The sequence below is a fragment of the Rhea pennata genome, chromosome 2 (assembly GCF_028389875.1).
Source record: "Rhea pennata isolate bPtePen1 chromosome 2, bPtePen1.pri, whole genome shotgun sequence".
Classification (NCBI taxonomy): Eukaryota; Metazoa; Chordata; class Aves; order Rheiformes; family Rheidae; genus Rhea; species Rhea pennata.
The window spans coordinates 112,310,018-112,334,160 of NC_084664.1; the positions used below are offsets into that span (position 1 = coordinate 112,310,018).

Sequence of the window (24,143 nt, forward strand, 5' to 3'; positions counted from 1 at the left end):
ATTAGGCAGGTACCAGTAATTAGCAGCCAGGGGATGCAGTATTATGGATACAACCTAGATTTTATTACAGTATTGTAACATTCAGCAATAGACTCAATTGCTGAACTACTTAGGTGTAGGGTAACACAGTGCAATTGTCCTCCTAAAACACATTGACAGTTACTGGAGTTGTGTATGCCACTGGGAAATCGCTCATACTGATTATCATCATTAACTACCTGAACACAAAATATCTGAAGAGGCTTGAGGAATTAGAACGGATTCTGTTGGTTCAGGTCAGTTGTGTATGTATTTCTATATATTAAGGGACCAAGATTAGATCTGTAATTAGGTTACAGATTTTTATGTTTCATATACATGCAAACATCCATGTGAGATTTACATTTCAAAACGAGAATTTAGTCAATGTTGTAATTGGTTGGCTTTTGTAATACTTGGAGAACACTGAAGATATTTCAGTATAAATACTGAAGAAGCACCCTTTGAATACTTATGTATTCATTAATTATTCTGAAAAAACTCCCCCAAACAAATCATGTAGTGAAAGAAGCATGGTGTGAATCACTTTTTCTGACTCAAATGGGTCAGACTGACCTTTCTAGGTCATCCTTTCCAGGATAATTAGTTTGTGGAGACAACACTTTGCCAACACTTTCAGAGGAGAAAACATCTCACAGTAAAGTGGAGGGCTGTATCTAGGTATTGTAGTCTTTGCTAGCTGACTGTAAGCACATTTGGCAAGAGAACAGTCTGTACAAATTATATATTTCTTTGTTTGGTTTTAACTGCTTGCCAGTCTTATCTGCCATTGGTTTGGGAAAGGTCAGGAATGTTATCACTACAGAAACACAACTGGATTTTCAAACTTCTATTTGACATCAAGTTGTGTAATGCTACTTAGCATATTTCTCGCAAATACCAGAAAAGCTCTTTGGCAATGATTGCCTGCATTTTATCAACTTGCAGCTTCTGTCAGTATTCAAATTAAAAAATTAAAGCATATCAAACCTAACCAGGTACTCCAAGCTCTTGGAATGTTTTCCAGGGTTAAGTTGTGCTATGAGTGCATTTTACATGTTATGTATGATCTACCTACCCTTCTTTGCCCATACATCCTTGAAAGCTCTGTAAGAAGCAGCCCAGTTACAGGTGTAGCAGGGTATCAGATTCATTGTACTGCAGTGATCAGCATCATGTTTACTCGGAGGAAAGCACCTCCAGAGGAACAGAGCCCCTGCGACTCTGAGGAATTGTATTGCAAGAAGTGGATGTTCAGTGGATGCATTTAGGGTAACCAAGTCAATCTACTGTCAGGGCTCTCCTTTTTTTATCCCACTCCCTAACTTGTTTTCATGCCTGCTATGTTCAACTCCATGAGGACATAGCGCTTTCTTCAATTGCCCTCACCTCAGTGGCTCCCCTTGGTCTTTTAAAACTCACACGTTTCCGTGTAACACCTTCAAAAACAGCACATAGCACACTGGTTGCTGGTGCTGGAAACTGTCATTGTAAGTACATTGTAAAAATTTGCTATGCTGATGCCACAAATAAATATGATGGAAGCAATTTGCCATTCTGCTTAGGTACAATTTACAGTTAATAAATAAATAAATAAATAAATCCTTCCCTCTAGCCTCTCATCCCACCAAATAAAAAGGTGGAATAATCCAAATAAAAGAACTGGACTGGCCGTATCCTTAATTTATAAATATACAGGGATTGTTTCGTTTCATCATGGGTTCAAGTCTTTTCCCACAGAAAAACATCTGGTTATGCTTAAAAACATCTGGTTATAGCTAAACCATTTGGGTTTGATTAACCTTTTTTTTTTTTTTTTTTTTGTACCCCCAGGATATCCAGTGAACACTCACCAAAGCTTCAGATCCGGAGCCACAGCTACCTGCGGGCAGTGAGTGAAGTCTCCATCAACAGGAGTCTAGACAGTCTGGATCCCACTGGGCTGCTGACATCCCCCAAATTTCGCTCCCGGAATGAGAGCTACATGAGAGCCATGAGCACCATTAGTCAGGTGGGTGACGCATGCACGGCCGGGAGAGCAAGGGCCAAACCAGACCAGATGTATTTGTGACATACAGCAGAAGAAGCTTGTTTTTTGCTTAAAATGGAATTGGGCCATTACATACTACACATTTTCAAAACATTTTAGGAAGCAGAAATGTTTTCATGTAACTTTGTGAAAATATGAGATTTGATAATGCTGTAGCCTGCCCTTTGCAAATGGATGAGTAGCATAACATGCAATGTCTGATGTTTTTCAAAGACAGGTGCTCAGCAATATCTTTTAAAAAGATTCCCTTAAGTTCATAAGCAGAGTGTGATGCTAAGGGAAAGTGAATGAAGTCTGTGGTATTTTGTATTTCACTATTTTATTAGCATTTTATAAGAATTTTTATATATCTCTGTATCCTACTGCATATATTCTTAAGTCTATGCGCTTATGAACTTTTTATCTACATAATGCAAATATTGCAGTATATATATTAAGTGCAAAGATCTATGTTATTTATCAGCACTCTGTAAAACTTCAAGAAAAATAAAGCCCACTTCGACGCATTCAGATTAAGAGTTTTAGCATCATAAAATAAAAAAGCATTAACGAGGGAGAGATTTATTTGGAGATATGGCTATCCTCTGCCACTGCGGGATTGCTCTTTATTGATACATTATCCACTGCTTTTCCATGCTGCTTTGAGCAGTTTCTTCTCTTTTAGATTTTCAGATATGCATCCAAGCACACGGTGTAGTGTTTTCCTTATTGAAATCCAACCTGGAATAGATATTTTAATGTCACCTTCTACCATCGTAACACTGTCTTATCTTTTCCTGGTAAATCAGCCTTTTTCATACCAGAAAAACAACAAAGCTCTCCTACGATAGTTTCTGTATGCACGTTTCCCACAGTAATAATTATTATTCTTTAATGCCAAGCTCAGGGCTCAAGTCAGAGGTCAGAACCGTGGGCATCCATCGCCATATAAGCAGAGGCGAATGGTTTCCATGTTTGTAAGATCTGCAGCAAAGCCAGATGCTTTTGAATGTTCTTTAACCTGGGTGGCTGCAAGTCTTTGTCACCACCTAGTGTCTGCTCATCAAAGGGTCTAAGGATTCCTACATCTCTCAGCCGAAGGAGTTAGCCAGGAGATGTAGTTACACGAGCATTTTCCTCCTGTATTAGATAGAGCTGGTTCAGTTAGGGAACCCTTTCAAATGCGGGTTACCACTTCCACACTTGAGCTTCCCAGCCCCATAGTTTTATCACCATGATTGCCTGTGGGTTGCATTGTGTACCCCGGGGTTAAGGCAAACCCCCCCTCTTTTTTTTTTCTTCTAAAAAAAATACGTGATTTTGTTTTTCAGCATAGTGTACATAGTGGCCTGGGGTTCAACTCCAGGCTGTTGCTTTTGGGTGCTAATACAGGAGAGACTGCTGTACGGGATGTACTGAACCTGCCCGATCTTTGCCTGCAGGTGAGTGAGATGGAGGTGAACGGTCAGTTTGAGTCCGTCTGCGAGTCGGTGTTCAGTGAACTCGAGTCTCAGGCCGTGGAGGCCCTGGATCTGCCGATGCCCGGCTGTTTCCGCATGAGGAGCCACAGCTATGTGAGAGCCATTGAGAAGGGCTGTTCCCAGGACGACGAGTGCATATCGCTCCGGTCCTCGTCTCCCCCACGTACAACCACGACGGTGAGGACTATCCAGAGCAGTACCGGTGAGTAACGAGGGGAGCCCGGGGGGTGCCGGTAAGAGGTTGCCTTTCTGCACAGCTCCGTCAGCTCAGCTGTGAGCTCCTCTATATCACGCACCAGGTCTGTAAGAGAGTCCGTGTCTCTTTAACATATCAGGAGCCAACTTGGTGAGGCTCAGACCTGCTTGGGGATGTGATAGCCAACAGCAGAAAAATATGTTCAGACCCAGGATGTACCTGTATCACTGCTGGAGACCCCTAGGTTGCTTCCAAAGAAGCTGCTCTGTCTACTTAGCAGCAGTGCCACCTTAGGCACTGGGAGAAGGAGGCTAGCTCATTTAGGACCAGGAGCACATGGAAGAGAAGCCAGAGGTCATTTCACCTCTCACTGCCGTTCCCAGAGGAGCAGCCACAGTTTAGCAAGGCTGGAAGTGAAGGCTGTGGCCTGGGAGATCTGCTAACTCTTAGCAGCTGAAGAGGGGCCCTCTGCAGGATTTTCCTCTGTGAACTGCTCCACTCTGTCCTTTTGAAAAGTTGGAAGATGTTGAATGTGCCGATGGATGGCTCAGAGAGATTGCTGCAGCACGCCAGGGTGTATCTCAGAGAGGGGAGGGAAAGAGGGAGAAGGTCTGCAGGTCAAAACATGCGTGTTCATGTCCTGCTGTTGCTCCTCCTGCGATTCAGACTATTCAAGCCTTGCAAGAGAGAGAGGTTTGAGTCTAAATATACAAGACTTACAAACCATCCTTTGAATCTCTTCTTTTAATTTATGAGGTTGCATTAAACAAAAAATACTTTTGGAAATAAACATAATGAATTTTAGATACAGTGACCCAAATTAAGACTTAAGGGGAAGAACATGCAAGTCAGAAACCAAAATCCAAATCTGTTTTTTCATATATTCATTCAGGAAAGCGTATCACATGTGCATAATGTTTTCTGTGGAAATGAGAGAGAGCCTCTTCTTTTGACTTCTCTGCATCCCTTCCACTGCTGTACACAAGCTTCATTTACTGTTCAGGCTATTACAAGTATTACACTATACCTACCATCTCTCTTCCAGATTCTCTAGTTTCTATTTTCTGTGGTCTAAATTTTTGCCTCTAAATACTGTGTGTGTTTGTTATCTCAGAGATGCAGTTGTTTGTACATTGTAAGCTCCCTATGTCTCACTCCAGTCTTTCTGTAAAGCATCTTGTCAATAGGCTTATTTCATCAAAAGACACTTTCAGCCCTTTTATCCAAAAAGTTCTGCTTAATTCATGATTTTTTTCTAAAAGCAACGAGTGTAAATACTGATGGTTGGAAATACGTGGGCAGTTCATCACAAACATCACAGCATCTTTAACAAATGCCATGGTGAAATTCTCATTAAATCACTAACCATTAAGAAACAGTAGTCATGTGACAAAATTTCTACTGTAAAAGCAGCAGTTCTATGCAAACAGGATTTGTAACATACCACAAAGACAGGATTTACATAAAGTGCTTATTAGTTCATCATATGGTATTAGTTTTTGTCAAATATGCTGTAAGGGAAATTCTGAAGAATGTTTTCCAGGGAGTTTTCAGTCTGCGTTTGGCTTTGCTAGATCACCTTGGACATCTGAGTGGGTTTTCAGTTCTTTTAATAATGGTTTTGTTCATACTTTTCCTTCATAAAAATAACTGTAGTCATTAATCCAGAGGAGAATGTCTATTTTTTAATTATCTTTATATAAAAGGATGTTTCTGTCACTTAGAAAAATGGAGCATGTTTGGGGGATGATGGTGTGTAAGTGGAGAAGGGTGACTGTATATATCAGCCCAAAACACTTACAAGTCTGTAAGAAAAAAAATCTTTTATGGCAGATTGCCCCTTGTTCATGCTCCCTTTATTGTAGTACAATAACAAACAGAGTCCTGATCCCTTCTCTGGGTAGCTGGCTTTATTAAAAAATCATATGAACAAGGCCATGTTATTGAAAATGCAATCCAGTGGGTCTACCTCACACTACTGCTTCTGTAGTCAGCCCTTGAAAATCCTGAGAGAGGAATGATTTGCAGTCCTTTTTCTGGACACCTGTAGAAGCATTCAAAGACTCCTGTAGGTATCTATTTTCTCTTCTGTTACAGGAATTTTAATGAGTTACATTTCTCACTTTTTTCTAATTCTTGGATTCCTGAGGGTCTATCCCTTGCATTGGTAGCATTTGAGACAACTTGTCCCTCTTACTACCTGATTTACATAATACTATCTATTTAATGGGCCTTAGAGCTGAATTAATTCCATCCAAAAGCGTCTATATTGACTTCCCTGTGGTTGCCTGTGGCTGGCTTGTGGAAGAGAAGCAATAACACAAAAGGCATCTTTGAGGGTTTCTAGTATAGGCCTCTATAAAATGGGGAATGGGGCAATAACAAGACAGGTATGAAGAAAGCAGAAAGGTACCTCAGACTTATCTCCAATTAAGTGATGTTTCAAATGTTTTGTGGCCGACCTAAGGTGCAGTTATGATCTAAACTGCGTAGGTTAACATCCCCAAACTAGAGCGCTATCCTCCTGTTCCCCCAAACCTTTGCCTGTTAAGCCAAGGAAAATTCCTTTCTTCAATAACATTAGCTCTTTCCTCGGTGACCTGGCTTCTTATTCACTGATACACCAAAGTGTGATCATACATTAGTAGTGGGAATTTCTTTGATTACTGGAAGCCCAGGAAAACGCCTGCTTCATGATGACTGAAAAGCAAAGAAAAGAAAGAGAGAGTTACCTATCCCCTGGATCAAAATTATTTTTCTAGAGCCATGATTCACAGCTTTCCAGGGAGTCTAGCTAAAAATATTAAGCAAGTATGATGGAGAGAATCACACTTACCTCTAGCTATTAGCCTGTGGTTGCAGCTTCAGGTTTTAATTTCTTCTTGCCATGTAGTGTTGGAGGTGTACTTTTAAAATTAGGAATGCATCTCTACCAAAGTAGCTGTTAGTTCCTGAGGATGAACTAAATCTCATTGGGAGTGCAGTACTAATGCGGTAGTTGTAGCACCGAGCTCCACAGGGGTAATGACCCAGCTGATGCCATTGCATCTGGTGGTGGTTTTAGGGCTATTGTGGTGACACTGTGAGGTGCGCTGCACCTGGCTAAAACCAAGCTGGAGTATAAAAATGGCAGTGTAGACACAAACCTGTTGTCATCAAAAAGATTAAATGCTAAACTGCAAGTGAAAAAGAAAATCACTGAAGTGAAGGAGTCTCTGCACATTTTCTGGGAGGAGGATTCTTTGTTCAGGAGATGATTTTGTACAACAAATGATGTTTTATCTATGTTTTTAAACAAATAATTTTAAAGTGAAGAAGAGGTAACATGATGTTACCATTTTAAATGGAAATAGAAGCATTAGGGAAATAAATGCCCCATTGTAACTTTGTCGTGCCTGGAAAGCTAAGAAATATTGTAAAACCAAAAGCCTATCAAACAAACCAGTGTTCCCCTTACACTGTACTTTCTACTTCCCAAATAAATAGTATGTAGCTATGAATAAGAACAGAGCTGGTAGAGGTAAATATTATCATTAGTGATTGAAATTGTGCTTTTTCCAGATAACACTGTATTACACATCACATAAATAGATATAATCGTGATCATCTATAAATTGTTAAACTATGAATTGTGATATGTATAACGGTGGTATAAGTGTTGCAGTTATGTCAATGAAGTTAAGTTAGAATATAATGATATTAGATTAGTAACATTTCCTGTGTGATTGTACTGATATAACTTAATAGATGGATTTGAGGAGAGCAGACATGAGACGCAGAGAACAGGATGTGTCAGAAATAGTTTTGCTGTGCATCAGATATTTTAGACCCAAATCATAGAGGGAAAAATCAAAATCTCAGAAACACTCATGAATTAGTCATCTTTTGGTTGTGTTTAATAGAAATGTTTCACTGATTTTGGAATGTCTTGTTTAGGTGTTTGTCATGTTTTTTCTTTAACTGATTTTAATCGTTTACATAAGTTTTTTTTTAATAGCAAATATAATTTCAAGGAAATAAACTGAACTTTCATTTTGAGATGGTCTGTTTCACTGAACCTTCTCATTCTGCTGTTTTTGTTGTTACTAGTTGATTATTTTCTGGTGAAGAATGAGAATCCACGAAGTCATAAGCTTTTGGAGGAGGCTAAGCCAAGCATAGAATATTTTTATATTTTTAGGATTTTTTTTCACTAAAGTCTTTTCTTTTTTCTAAATAAATCACACTTGAAGTTAAAAAGATGGCAAAAAATCTGCATTTGCTCATGAAGGGAAGAAGCAGCCTGGGTTCCAGTGTGGATCAGAGCCACGGAGGCAGGTGGACGCCCACCCTGCGGGGCCTTTTGCAGCGGCAGTCGAGCAGCCTGCAGCGACTTGTCCGTGGGAGCGAGGGAGGCAGGGAGAGTAGCAAGGCCGGGCGTGCGGCAGCTCTGAAGTGCTGCCATATGCTGCACACCGTTGTGTGCATTAAAAATCACCATCGGTGTCATTCAGCCTCTTCAGAGGAATTTAATGAGGTGCGAGCTCTTACAGTTTGGTCCCAAGTTATTTGCATGTGCAGTCATTGTAACTGAAACTCTTAAGCCAATAGATTCAAATATTCACTAAATAAGTTATCTTTTTAAGGAGTTAAAATCTTTAAATCACTTTACAGTGAAATTCTGAAGTACTATAAACACCATCTTCATCCCCCATTGCTTGTGGCTGACCAGTACAAGTAGGAAAACTTTGCAGGTCACATTGCTAAACCTTCCCTGTGCAGCCTTCCACCTTCCTTTGCAGTAACACAAACAAATTTAACAACATTTAGGGCACAAACGTTACTACATGTGGATGCAAAGATATAGTTGAGATTGCATATGTTTAATTTGAAAATCTTGCCTCTGTAGCTGAGCTCAAGCAGTAAAATCAGCACTTTAAGAAAAACTCTGTACTAGTTTGTAGTAAGTATTTTCTCAAGATATAATTCCTGTGTAGTCACGTAAACAGAAATATCAAAATTGTCTGCAGCAATGCCATCTGGTGATTCTCGGTAATATTACACTTCTGATTAAAAGCAAACCAAAGGAAAAAAACAAGCAAACCATTCTGTGTAGCCAGCAGGTTAGAAAGGACTGGAAGTTATCATAGTATATACTAATTATGGTACTTCAGCTGAGTAAGCTGCTTTTCTTCCGCTCTTTGGAACATCTGACAAAGACGGGTGAGGTGTTTTATGGGAAATCTCTAAGGGGCTGCCTAGCCAGTAAAAAAATTGCAAACGACATTAAAAATAGACTTTTGCCAGGCAGAATTCAAAAATAAAATCAAAGCATGCAAAGAAGGAACCTGGAACTGACTGAATGCCAGCTGTTTCCAAGCTCTCTTGGATCCCTCGGAGCTGTCCTTTCAAAGACCATTGTGTCCATAAAGAAACAAGGATTTAGGATTTGAAGTTAAATTTCCAGTGAAAGCCAGGATTCACTCTTGGAGAGGTTTCTGCATCTGGACTGAAAGTAAAATATTGCTACAAAAGGCCTGGAGAAAGATAACTAAGTTAAGGCTTTCATGCAAATGTTCAATGTTGATGCAGATGTTGAGTCTTAAAATAGATGTGAAGAGTGTAGAAAACTATTTGACAGAGAATTTACATGGTTCATTTCCTCTGTTTCCTTGAGTAATCCTGAAATACATTCTGCTTTTGGACCTACTATCAAACAGCTTAAACTAGCACTTTAAAGTGTTTTTCTTTACTAATGAGAAGCTGACCTTGAAGGAGAACACTGTTTCTAATTTCAGAAGCATTTGACTGTAGCTAGAGCAAGTTTCATCTTCTCCGCCCCAGAAGTCAGTTTTATGAATTTTAAGCTCTGTATCACAAAAAAACACATCTAGCACACTTGTGGAGGTTTTTAATGAGAGAAACAGAACAGAGCTCTTGCTGGGACATTTCTAACTGACTTAAAGCATGATGCAGGCACTCATGGACATTGCTCTGATAGAGTTGCTTGAGATGGAACATAAGTGAGATGTGAGAAGAGTCAGCCAGAATAAGGCCAGTTACACCCAAACCTTTGACAGAGGGCACTGAGTCCGTTTATATGTAGTGCAATTTTATGCCAGTTGAAAATAGGAATTTAAATAAGCCTTTTTTAGGCTTACTTTTAAGGAATTTATCTATCTAACGGCAGCGCAGATGAAGAGGTTGCTGTGATTCTTTACTTATGAAAGTTTTCATATTTTGTTATTTGCTACAGCATTTTATTAGCTTTTTATGAAGGAAAGTAATATGGGCGCCTTTTGTATATGTCTGCATAGAATGTGCTTAAATACATTCTGCCATAAATTCCTTTCCTTTGATTTATTGCATGCACTGAAGTGACCATCATTAAAGGTGACCATATTCACATAATTCTCTCTCGCTGAAAGAATACAGATCATGTTTTGCTTCGGACTAGGCATGTGCATTCTCAGATGCACCAGTGTTTGGAGATTGTTTTTGGCGTGTGCAGAGCCCAGTCAGGCGGAGACTGCCTGTGCTGCATGCTGCGTGAACACAGTGGGGCAACTCTGGTCCCCTAGTCTTGCACGCCACCCATACCAGTGTGTGTGTACTCTGTGTCACTGCTGCAGCCATGAAACCAGCTAGAATACAGGGAAGCGTCTGGATGTTCAAAGCCTGATTGAGACAAAATACCGCTTGATTTACCGTAGCAAACAAACAGAAAGGTATAACAAGCAAAATAGTAATTCAATGTTTGCTATGTTGGCTGAGTACTCTTGCATACCTGAAGTTTCATTATCTGAGAATTACTGTTTTTTAAACTTATAAACAAACATGAAACCTCAGCAATTTTTTCCACAAACCAAGAAGCTGTGGCTAAAGTATCTGTCCTTTCTACTCGTTGCTACAAGGCATATATCTCCTCTATGCTTGCAGCTCAGGCTGGCTGGTAGGTCTACCCCACGTAGCACAGTGATACTAACTCTGGTCTGAGAGCAGCTTAGCCTGTACCCTGACAAATTAGCTTAGGTGCAGGGCCCTGCTGATGTGACTTTGCAGCTTGTGGTTCCAGCAACAGCTCTGACTTTCCTGGCTCATGTATCTGCTTTTATGGGGACAATGTTTTCTGACTTGCCTGACGAAAGCAGAAGTAGGCAACACCTTTGAAATCAGAGTGAAATTGCATCACAAGGATTTCCCACAGTAATGTTGACTTATAATTACACACTAATGTGTACAGTGTGGAGCAGAATATGAAATAAATGGTCCATTTCCACTTACCATGTGAACTGTGGGAGGACAGGATAGCCATTACCCAAGATGTTCTTTTCAGGGGTGGAGGATTGCTCTAAAACAACAGTGTTAGGTATACATTCTCCCTTAGATGGGATACCAATGACAAATGAAGGGCAAATTATTCAGTATTCACTTTACAGAGAAATCCACCTGAATCTTTTCTCTATTCTGTCTTATTTCCAGTGCAATGTTTCAGAGGTGGTGGTGGTGACAGAAATGAACTGAATCTGCAAGCTAAAGATATGCTGAGGCATATCTTTATATAACACGATCACATATTTTCAATAATAATTCCCATCATTTTCCTAAATAGCCTAATGTTGTGGTCACTTTAATTGCTATTGCCTTTTGCAAAGCCAGCCCTAGGCTTCTTTCCTGAGTGGCTATGAGTGGCTTAATTTGGAATCCATGAGTGCATAAAATTAATTCAGGTCTTTCTTTTCTAGTATGTGCTGCTGTTCAGTCTTCAGCATCATGTTGCCACTCAATTGCAGTAAGTTTCACATAATTCTTTTAGGACAAAAGGGCAATATGTCCTTTAGGACATATTTTTGTTGTCCTCGATAATAATTACAGAGCTCTCTTGAGCCATAGTATGTTCTAACTTACATCTTACAGATGAGCTGTTTGGCCATGGTGGGCTTTTTTAAATAAAAGAGTAATTTTGTTTTTTAAGAAAAAATATAAGAATTCTTAATAAGTGGATTTAATGAGTACAACTCTGCAGGGCCCCTCTTGTGTTACAGCAACTCATTTGGAGCCATTATGCTTCATCATGTCAGTAATTCCCATTTCAGAGCTCAGCTATGATGTATTAGGTACGGGATCCAGTGAATAATTACACATTTTATGCTTGCTAAATAAGTGTTTATGCAACACACGAACCATAATTGGCTCTTTGAAGCTACAGTGGACTATGGGGTGCATATATTATTAGCAACCTTTTGAAACACAGACTGCCTTTTTTCTTTAATAGTACCATAGATAAATCCAAAGGAAATGTGGCAGAAAAGAAATCTGTACATTAAAAAAAATTGCAGAAGGTCCAAAGTTTACACAGAAATGTACTTTACTCTTTATTTCTTGTGATTACATAGATCCTATTGCAGTGCTTCTTACAAAGCTCAATAACAAAGCACAATACAACTCAAATACAGGGATCTGGGGGAAAACAACATTATTTTGCAAAGAGGAAAAGTCTAGCTGCTCTTACACTCTAATAGTACCTTTCTATCAAAGGCACACTGGAGACAGATGCTGGTAATCAGTTCTAATGCTGCAACCTTTATCTGGTCTCAGGAGGGAGGAACGGATGTTTTGATCTTTGGAAATTGCTTTCTCTTACTGAAGTTGGCTTTGGTCAGATGGGAGAGTACTAAATTGCATCCCATTTAAAATGCAGTAAGCCATCTAGGCAGGACAATTCCTACTTGCTCTGATCAAGGATTTGAGCTAAGCTATCAGAAGAGAAAAAATAAATAATGTCTCCAAACCTTCTAGTCTTGACAGATCCCTTGTTTGTTCTGTTGCAAAATACATCTACTTTTTATATCAGAATAATCAAGAAAATGGTGGCCTGAGAATGATTCCTTTTGCCATAGCATTTTTTCAAATAAAATCTATGTTTAGCTAAAGTGAAATGTAGATCTCTATCCCTCTGGGAAGGTTTAGATGAAAGTCAGAATGTTATAATAGTATAACAGAAAAAATGCTGGCAGACTTCTTGTTTAAACAAGTCGGGATATTTTTGTTTTGAAATTCCTTGCTCTCTCAATTTCTTTAAAGTCTGTTAGCATAGTGTATTACCCGTAATTCTGAACTTTGGTAAGGGTCAGATAAAATGATGTACATCTAGGGAGAATGAGGGGGAAATCATGGTCATAGTAGATAAAAAAACAAGCTATGTATAATATCAAACTCATCCAGAAATTATCAGCATTAATCTGACTGCCTCAAAAATCTTGAGAAAATCTGCGGCTTTCCACTTTACGTGAAGTGTGATTTTCCACCAAAGTGATAGAGTTAGCTGATTCCTGGTGCAGCAGCCTTACACCGTGTTATCTCACACAGCCCCATGGGCTCTTACGTGATGTTTTACCATTTGTCACTTAAAAAGAAAAGGAGAAGGTATTTACAGAGAGAGGAGGGCTGAAGTGACGGAGGTGTGCGCTTGGTGTGTGAGGGAGGCTGTGGTACCTGTGCGGGAAGCTCTGGTACCGTGGTAGGCAAGTTAGCATATTCTGGTGTGGGTGAAGTCACTGGCTGTCTTGTTATTTACTTCCGTGGGAGCTGGCTTTGATCATGCGAATAGCTCTTTACAGCAACATCCCCCTCTTTGGGATGTTGCTGTGGGGAAGCTAGGTCATGTTAAACATGATGTTAATCCACAGCTAAGGCCGAAACGTTCACTCTCTTTTCAGGAAAAGGGAGGCAAAGAAGGGCAGGAAGATCTTAGTTAAGGGTTCAAATACCAACATTTGCCCTCCCCAGACCTTCCTCTTAGACTTTATCTGCAGCTGATGAGCTGCATCAGGTTAGGACAAAGCGTGGTGATACTCAGTGTAAATGGACGTCAGCTCACATGAGCTACCTGTGGGATTAAGGCAGTTATCGTCTATGCTGACTCTCCAGCGCAGTCTAAATTGACATCTGCTCTAATGCAATGTACTTCCCTGGATTAGACTTGGCATTATAAACCAGAACACCCTCCCGTAATCTGATTTATCTTCTCAGTACTCCCCCTTTCTAGACTTCAAATCCATGCTGCAGTCCTGAGAGCCTTTTCTGATTTTTTCAGAACTTGCAGAGAATGTAAGTATGTATTCCCCTTAGAGAGACTATGTACAGTGTAGGTAGCTGAGAAGGCTCACACTGAGTACAGAGATGGGTCTTACGTCCTGTGAGCTCTGGTTGAGTAATGACTGTAGGATGATGCGGTACTAATCCTGAAAGCACAAGACGGGCGGGGGGTTTTTTGGTTTCATAAAAAATACCAACCCTCCTTACAGATCTCAGGGGCTCGCACCAAGGGAGAAGTCATGTGTCTGGAAGTCAATAGGAGTCAAAGTCATTTTTACTTTTAATTTTCTATTTTTCCTAGATCAACAGGCCTTTCATTGGAGGGTGACAAGTTTGATCATTAAGAAAAGTTGTGTGGGAGGAAGGACAAAAAAGAAACTAATTCTGAGTAGCAACATGGATCTGGACTAGTTCTGTAAAAAAAAAGTGTGCCCTGCACTTCAAAAATTACTCATTTCAATAAAATGTAGAATCAGTAATGCCCTTCCACGTGTGAATAGTTGGTGAAGAGTAGATGCACAAAAGATTTTACTTAACTTTTTCCGAGATGCTTTGTCTTCTTTTTATTCCTTCAACATGAATGATGCAGTGAGGAGACTAGATGGAGACGGTATGCTATCTGGCATGTTTTATTGATGCTGTTTTAATCCACTAGTGTAGCTAGGTTTTAACACTTATTTTAGAACATGTTTGCTGGTTGTGATGAGTCTCCAGTTTCTCTGTGGTTATAGTTTCCCAGTGGATATAGTTTCTCAGAGGAATGTGAGATGGTCATCAAAGTAATGCCTTCCAAAATCCCTTTATTGCTTTCAAAAGGTTGGCATAACTAGTGAATGGAAAGTAATAAAAGTTACAGATAAGAGTAGGTATAGGATAGAAAGCTTTAACGTCTTTTAGAATGTGTGAGACTGAAGCAGCAGTGTTAGAATTTCTGCAAGTTAAGTGAAGAGTGACTTGCTCACTCACTCATTTTCTCTTTCCCTAGTCTGATTTATAAATACATTTTTTAAAATGTTTTAAAAGTACAATATTGCAGATCAGAGCAGTCTGTTAAGCTGCAGAAGTAAGGCAGATTTTTTAAAAAATTTGTTGCAAACTTTGATAATTGAGGGTCTATTTGTAAAAGATGTTGAGTGTCAGCTGCCAGCATTGTAGAATCAGCTCATAATTTCCCTGCACCTCATGTCACAGAACCATCTGACTCCTCTATTTCACTGCAGGTGCTTTTACTACAAGAAGAGTCTGGGTCAGGGGTAGGAATCTGTTAGAATCCAGTTTATGATATCTGTAGAGGATACAAATGTAAGCAATTATAGTCCTTTTTGTGATGAGAACTTTAATCTCAAAACCAGATTCTAGGGAATAATATAAAAATGGCTTGTAAAACATAATTTCTGGACTACCTCTTCAAATGATGGTGCTGTTTGTTATCCATTATGCAGCTAGAAAAGAAGTAATCCTGGGAAATCGCTGTGAGGTTAATATTGACACTTCCTCTAAGCTGTGGGAGCAGAAAATTCTGTGCCACAGGAAAAAGTGATTTTTAACCAATGCCTAGATTTTTTCTTTTTTGTTCGTGAATGGAAGAGACGGGAGGGACAGCTCTACCTTCTCTGTGCGCCCCACCACTAATGAGGAGATCATGTGCAATGGGATGAAATGGAGCAATTGCGGGTGCCTTGTGTCTGTTGCTGTCCGTAACATCATGTTGCCTCTCAGCTCATGCCTCACTGAACTGACCACTGCCAATGTATTTCATATACATGTGCTGATGACACCCAGTTGTAAAACTAACATGGCTTCATTAAAAGGATTATTTCTATTTCTACTCTAGCCATGTGCACTTCCCTCCAGCCACCTATCCTTTCTCTTCCTCCTCCCTTGAAGTCTCGTACGTGTATGTCCTTAGCATCACCTTTGAAAAGCTTTCAAGAAATAACTTTTCTAGCTACTGCTGAAAATAAAAGGAAATATTATTCCAGCTTCAGCCAGCTGCCTCTCTAGCATGCATCAGTGGGAATTAGGTGGCCTTCTGGCCAATGCTTATATGCAGAAGTATGAGAAAGCCTTTTTATCCCAAGCCAGAACCTTTGTAATTGCAAAGTATTGCTAATTACTATCACTAATCTCTAAAAATATACAGTGTGGTTATTGGGCAATATCAGTGTAGTGATTCTGGACATGTGACATAAATTATGAGTGTGAGATTAGACATACTCGCCTGACCTAGACATCCAATTTCAAAACCACTTTTCCTTTTCTTACTTTCAGCATGCTATTTACTTCTTTGGGGCTTGAGGCATTTGTCAGCTTCTGATACTGAAGTGCACTGGCTGCACTGACATCATCTGGCATCATCTTTTACATCTAAATTTTCCACCTGAAAAATCTATTATTGTTATTGAAGCATGACATACTCCTTCTTAGGGGAGAGAAAGTCAAGAGAAATTATTAATTCAAGTTGTCAGCAGCATCTAGCTCATTCATATTGTTATGAAAAACATTTTACTTGTAAAATAAAACTGGTGTATATTTGCTTTTTGATAATGTAGCAGGAAGAAGTGTGTAAGAAAGGTTACATCTTTTTACCAAGGTTGTTTGTAGAGATTTTGAAAGATCCAAATTAGCATACAACTTCCTCAAAGTGCAGAAAATCACAAAGTGATAGTTTTTCACAAGGTGGGGGAAAATGTTGCATTTCTCAAATTTGCTTAAATAGAAAGAGGCTTAATCTTGCAAAAATGGCAATGTCAATTAAATCATTGTGTAGAATGAGGCCAGGAAATGTTTCGTATGCTGCTGGTGCGCCAGTCAACCACCAATCACCTTTCCATTATTGACTTTAGCTGTTTTGCTGGTTCATCTCTGTGTGCTTCAAACATGTCTCTGTAAAGAGCTTTGAATTTCTTTCACTTTGATTCATCTTTACTCTCACTGCAGATTGCTGATTCTCTCTCTGCTGAATCCATATTTTAATGCTTGGCTGATGTTGCTGAAGGCAACTGGCATGTCTTCTCCTGGACTTGTGTTTACACTGTGGTTTCCCTGGCTCACTCCCTGATGACTCCCCACAATAATAAAGCCCGAGCTGTTAGCCACGTTTGCCAGAATGGTTATCTAATGAAGATTTGTTTGAGGACAAGCAGAAGCTAACGGGATAGCTCATTTCCTTAATAAAATCTGCTGTTTACTAAATTATATCTGATGACCTCTATTCGTGTCAGTCACCTCATTTTTCTAGGCCATTTATTCTGCTTTTTACAAGTAATGGCTCTCCAAGCATGCTGTAATACTCTTTTTGAGGAAAATCACTGATATAGCCATGCATATTTTCATCACATAGGTTTTTATATTTCACCTTTTCCTGCCTATGAAAAGTTCAGATGTTTTTTAGTTTGTCAATCAATCAGCAACGTGTCCAGCAAACAGTCTGACAGCAGGCTTTGCCTTGTACTAGCTCTGAGATCGTCATTCTCACAGAAGCTGAGGGACTACCATCCTGTAATGCATAGCTAGAATTTGAGAAAAAAATCTGAAATAAGTGGTGCTAATCTGCCTGCATCTTAACGACGTAAATTAGAATAGAAAAATTAAGTGGCATAAAAGTGTCTGATGCTTCTACGTCTGTGGCATGTACAGAGGGAAGACGGGCTTCTCGAAGGAAGATCTCCCAGACTACGTCCCTGATGTCCTTTGCCCATCACTTATGGTGTACAGATAGAGTTGTCATTGTCTCAGGGCCTTTAACTGAATTTCCCTCTCTCTACAGCTGCCTTCTCTGGAATCATATCTGTTAAATTTAGGTCAGAGTTTATGTCTGCTAAATGCGTTTTTATACAAAGTAACTCATCTTCATCTGTGAACAAATATTTTAATCATTCAAGGCTACAGCTGTCATTGTTTCCTTGAAATTTTGCCTATACGTTAGTTTTCTAGTTTCTTACAGTTGCACCCTTCTGATGAGCGTGGAGGGTAACTCTGTGCATATGCAGTCAGATTTGCCATTGGACAGACTGGGTAACACCAGACAAGTGTCATTTCTAGCTGAAAAAGTGGATGTGTTACTTCCGCGACTGCAGGAAGTGAAAGAGAAAAGGAGAAGACAGTGTTACAGCTCTGCCAACTTGAATATATTCTCTGGGCTGCTAATAATCAATGAGATCTTTTTTTTTTTTTTTCCATTCTTTTCTTTTTTTCTGCTTTAATTAGTGATTATTTTAGAGTTTTGAATTACAGTGAGGCCATCTCGGCATATTAGATATTCTAGGGATGTATAGTATTACAGTGAAGATCAGTCATGAACTGTAAGATCATGTTTGCAACACCTATAATAAAAGAAATGGGGAGATTAGCAGAGCAGACTGCATTTAAGGACAGAACATTGCTAATCTAGAGGCATACTAAATGCAGTGATTTTCTTCTTTTTTTTTTTTAATAATGTATAATTATCTTTCAGACAAGCCATTCCCCTTCATAATTTCTTCTTTCATTTCCCCTTCCTTTGGTTCTATTCCACTTTGCTAATTTGAATAATTATGTAGCAGTTGTTGAACTTTGAAAACAAGTGCCCTCCACTGAGAAGCTCATATGTGCTCTGGGTTCCTCTGTTGCCTAACTCAGCCACTAACCCATGGGCCAGCAGTCTGGACCCATCACTGTTTCATTGGTGCTGAGTGTTTTGCTGCACTTAATAGCACCGAGGGTAATCCCTCCATTCTCCTGAGGCTTCATAGCCTGTTTCTGAGTTGTATTAATGCGTCACTCGTATCTTCTCAGGATTGTTATTTCAGCTTATTTATTGCTGTCTCCAGTTTTGATAAGTAATCTTGACATAGGTAGCACCAAAAAGGCTGTATTCTAAGTCATGGGTTTCTTGCATAAATAGAGACGCACAAGCAGAGATGAACTGTTTTATGATAAAAACTTCAGGAATCTGATCCACAATGATGTGATTGCTATTGCTCATGGGCAGGAGTGCAGGGTTTTGAGTCATGCTAGATGCAAACCATTGCAGAGAATCTGGCTTGCAAATACATTGCTTGAGATTTAGAGGCCTTTGCATTGCACTTGCCAGAGGCAGAATGCACATGTGAAATTCAATAATTTTACTTTTTGAAAATGAGAAGTTCTGTTAAAATGGGTAGTGAGCTTTTGGAGAAATGCTGGCTAGGGGATCCCAGTTCATTCATCTCCTAGGGAGAAAAACTGCAAGGTTTATCCTGCCTGAACGTCCAGATCTACATTTTTCTTAGCATAGGAACTTCATTTTGCATAGATCAGATGAAACAAGCAGATTATGCGAGTGTATTGCCTCTTACTGCTTAAGAAATTTAACAGTGGAAAAATAGCTAATTCTTCATCCTGGATATAAATATGGCAAATTCTGCTGAGGGGATCAATTTTCTCTGGTCTCTGTTTTCTCTTTATCTATTCATATTCAGCAGGAATCTTTGCCAGTAATCTGACTGGCTCAATTCCACGTAATAATTGTTCTTTTACAAAAATCTCTTTTTGAACAAGTTGTTACAAATAGAGTAAAATTACATTATACTGTGTTCTTTCAACTTGCAGATTAAAAGAATGTTAAGAAATTTATTGAGGGAAAGTAAGGCCAGCTTTTCATTCAGATTCATGGACTGTGTGGCATAGGGTCAAGTTTTTTAATAACTGCATATGAATATGCTGATTTATCTCATTTGATTGCCTTCAGGGAGCCCTCATTTCATTAATGGGCCAGGAATATCCATAAGAATCTAATCCAGCACAAATACAAAACTGTTTTAACTAGGTTGAAACTAAAGACAATTACCTTTAAAAAAATATATAAATTGATATTAACAGCAGTAGTATGAATTAAGACTAGTTCTGATGATCTGAAAAGTTACGGGCTAATGCCTTTTTCTCGGTTTATATATTCTGACTGAAATGTTAAAATTTCTTACTGAACACTGAGGGCAGTACTGTTCCAGCAGCGTGAGTGAATTTTGCCCTGAAATAAAGACATGCTAGATTATCGTCTGTAGATATCAGGTGGAACGCTATTATTTCCTATCTTTTGAATTTAAGCAACTGAGGATATCTGTGAAATCACAACAAAATCATCCACATGTATTTAGTGCTCATTCCTTTACAGTCTGAGCGCTTCACAGGCTGTGATGTGTGGTTGTGCGGTCTGTAGCCAGCAGCAACTAAGACACAGCTGCAGCAAGTGTTGAGGATAGATAGTTCCAATGAGTGAAGCTGATCTGAGTGTAAACTGCAAAACAGCATGAAGCTCGTTGCTGTGTCCTTTATCTTTCAATTTCTGGAAGTCACGAAACTGCCGTGATACCATCATGCCCTTCATTTGCAAAAATGAGAATTTTATTTGCAACATTTAGAAAAACAGAAAGACATGCTTGGAAAATAACGGGTAGCATGCACCGTTGAAAACATAATGGAGGTTGTTATCTGCTGCACCTCCTACTTCCAAAAAGACTGACATCTGATCCTGGAAATTATATAAAATGATGAGTTTGTTTTAGAAATACTAAATTTAGATAAAATATTTCAGCAGGTGCTTTACTTTATTTGAAAATTCCCATTCCATTGCAGAGGTTGAAAAGTTGTTACTAAACAACTTGAATCTTGAATGCTGTTGTTGTGCCTCAGATTTGTTAATTTTTGTTTTGTCAGTTTTATTCAATCTTGAAAGATTTTTTCATGGACTTTCCTCTTCACATTACTTGCATCAACTGATGCAGTTGTTTCTCTCCCTAATTTAGGGTACAAATTGGTTCTATGCCGAAAGTTCCAGTCTGAATTCACATTTCCCTAAAATATACATACTTGTGGTTTTGTCAAAGGATTCTGCCAGAGAACTGAGTTTTCCTGTGGCTGCAGGGACATTCTCAGGTCTAAGCTTTCCTCTGTGGTTTCGATATGGATAGTGAATACTCAGGATAAATGAAAGTACCAGAAGAGAGAGCATGGGCCTATGTCTCCTCTTTTCTTAGCACCCAGCTGCTGACAGTGCAGGAGTCAAGAATAAAGGGACCCGGATTCAAATTAATATGACGCAATCCCTGAATACAGCAAGAAAGTAGATGAGTTGAGGAGTAGACAAGTTTGACTGGAATAGGAATATATGAGGTTTGTAATGGGAGGATGGACAAGGAGACAGAACAGCACTGTAGTAAGCCTGGGACTGGACCCTTAGGAGGACAGCGACAGGCAAATCAAAAAAAATAAGGTGGGAAGCCACAGGGGGAGGGGTGTTAAACTGGTGTTTCTTAGAAGATCCACTATAGTCAGAGAGAGATCCTGCTGGGACCTTGAGGCAGAGAACAGGGATATATGACAGGACCTCAAGTCTGTTTTGAGGTAGCAACCTCAACCTTTTCCTTATTGTGAGCTTCTCAAAAAGACCCAGAGAAGTTTTTAAACTCAAAAAGATAATTTTACCAGACTGTAGCCTGAGGTAGTTAATTTTTAAAATGTGGAAAACTCAAAGCAGACAGGCAAAGCAGCATAGAAATAAAGGCTAATGAACATATACCCGTTTGCCCAATGTGTCCTTGCTTCCAGGCTTGGCTTCATTCAGCCCAGTGGTTTTCCGAACTGCATGAAACACTGCTCAATCTCTTCTGCTTCCTAAGACACTTTGCTTGTAGCTACCTTTGGACCTGGCAGTGTCTTCTCCCCACTCTTCTCAGCAGCTTGTATGTGCTGCAGGCTCCACAAGCTCCCATGTCTTGACCTTTCTCTTGCTAACCAGCCTCAGTACTCCTCGTGAAGAAGCATCCAGGTTCTCCGGCGATGTCCACTGTTATAGTCACACTCTGATGAGAGGAACATAGCACACAGACCAGGGACAAGCACGTGAAGTGTGTACTGTGCCTGTCAAGAGAAAAGGTGTGAATGTGGTTAGTTCCAACAGAGTTAGGATATGAGGGGGACAGTGAGGGTGAAAAGGCCTTTGGTAGTCAAGGGGAAGAGTATGCTAAGGAGAGGCAGGGCTGGGTGAGAAGCTGAAGTAGGAACTGGGACTGAGTAAGGACCCTGAAACCAGAAGCAGAGGGTGATGGCTGGGGTTGTGGGAGGGAAGACCGAGGCGTGAATGGCCAGAGAGTGTCAGGTTAGGGGGACGACACCTGAGGAATGACTGTTGGAACAGGAGAGTGTGCCTAGGATTGCCTGGAAGGACTGGAGAAGGATAGAAATGGGAACAAATTGGAAGAAGTGGAAGCAAAAGGTGCATGCTTGGTGAGGAGCAATAGCAAGTATGTTCCCGCATAGCACACTTCCCTTCAGGGCCTGGTACAGGTTCCTGAGGTTTCTCGTTCTTCTTCATCAGTAAATACCCTCAGGAACATATGTTGCTCCTCATGCCACAGCTGCACCCAGAGCATGACAGCATGCTCCTGCTGTTACTGTGTTGCTTCAAACAGCAGAGCGAGGTGAACTTCTGTCTCATTAATGAAATTTGTGATTTCCAACATAAAATTTTACAATGGAAATTTCTCTTTTATTTTGTTTTCCCATATTGCTTTTTTATAAACACAAGAAATAATACACCCAAAATTACTTTAAAAGAGCATGATTAAAGTTCTCAAGTCAAGCATTCATTAAGTAGAAAACACCAGATTTAAAATTACATGCATGGTCTTATTTTGGCTCCACTGTGCACATATTCTATGTCACAGTCCTTAATTATGAGATTTCATACTATATTTTCCAGAGGATGTCTGCCTACCTTATTTAGCGAACAGAGTGAAATGTGCTCAGGAGATAATTGGGGTTGTCTAGGGATAAGAACTAAAGGAAGCTGTTATCTGAGGAACCCAAGACTTATTTGTTGCAGAAGTCAGAAGGTGTATATAGCAAATGTGGCTGCGGAATTGCAGTGATAAAAAGGATGCATGGGATGCTGCCTGAAGATCTGGGTTCTCTCCTTGTTTCCAATACACAGCTAATATGTGTGATGCTTTTTCCCCCCCTCAGATGTCTGCTTAGCTTGCATACCTCATTTTATGGATTTCTGGTCTGAGACTCAGACTTGATTTGTGGAAATACTAAGGTAGAACTGAAGTCAGTGAGAGCTCTCCCTTGAATATAGGAGGTGATGTACTCTGAAAAATTAGATAATATCGCAGATTGGGCACTTAAACTGTAGGTCATCCTAACTTTGACTCTTCTGCATCTCATTTCCACACTTGTGGAATGAGATTAATTAACCTCCCTTTTTCTCAGAGTGGTGTATTTAAAATACAGTTATTTTTCTAAAAGGAAACCACCGAGGAAAACAGTAATTCTGTCTACTGGATGTGGTGTGAACTGTGCTTAGTAAATCTGTGATGGGACTGCATGTTGAACAAGAGGAGAACCCAGTGTACAACAGAGTTGCTAATTGGATGAGCAGTGCTTATTTTCTGTACTGAATTAGTAGGCATTTTGTGGGGGCATTTAGCCATTTAGGCATTTAGCCCCCCTATCAAAGGGGGCTAAATTAAGGTTTATTTACATTTTGAGTACAGAGCATTTATTATTTTTTAAGATCCTCTAGGAAACATATGTATTTTGTACAAATCTATGGCTATATAGACTATATAGAAAAGTTTATAATATACATTTATAGCTAATCTTCTGTTCTCTGATTTCTCTCCTACTCAAATTTAGTTTAAATTGTAGCTTAGGCCACTGTGTGCATTTTTCCCTGGGATTTCTTGTACATCTTTTTTGTAATCAGTCTCATTCATAATGAGAGCTGTTCTTTTCATTCATAGTCATTTTAGCAATTATGTGGAATTCTTTTATAGATATAAAATGCAAATAGAGCTAAGCACTGCTGGGGGTGCTATAGTACCTGATGAGCTTTGAAAGAGTTTTATCCACTATTTGAACACTTGCAGAATTCAATGTCTGTATTTGTAGAACACTTTCGTATGCTATCTGTACAGTACTCAAGAGTCTGCAGATGAATCACAATAATAAAATTACAAACATAAAAACAAACTATTATTAAAAACAAATTGGTGGAGACTGAAAAACGCTGGAGCAAACTAGTTCTCTAAGCTGCTCTCATTTTTGCCTTTGGGTTTTAAGTTATCTCACATGAATGCACTAGAGTACATCGTAAACAGGGCTAAAAATCAAATGCTTTAGAAATGGTAAATGTATTGATCATTAGTGTTTAAAAGCAAGAGTTCTACTGTAATGTTGCCAAACATCTTTGCTCTTTCAAAGCGATTACAGCTTTAGCCTTAATACATCACCGGAATGTTTCCTCCTTAACCTTGCTTTTACCCCTAGAAATATTTCCTCTTCTTGAAACCCAAAACAGCAGTGACAATTCTTCTGCATG

General features: G+C 39.4%; 1 protein-coding gene across 2 annotated transcripts in view; it reads left to right on the plus strand.

Annotated features, from left to right (window-relative positions):
• The window catches only part of DLGAP1 (DLG associated protein 1), a 138,140-nt gene that overhangs the window by 43,761 nt on the left and 70,236 nt on the right, over window positions 1-24,143 (plus strand). For both annotated transcript variants that reach the window (XM_062570185.1, XM_062570186.1), the window contains exons 3-4: window positions 1,852-2,029; window positions 3,490-3,730. In XM_062570185.1, coding sequence (XP_062426169.1) covers window positions 1,852-2,029; window positions 3,490-3,730 — 419 coding nt within the window. The remainder of the gene's footprint in view (window positions 1-1,851; window positions 2,030-3,489; window positions 3,731-24,143) is intronic.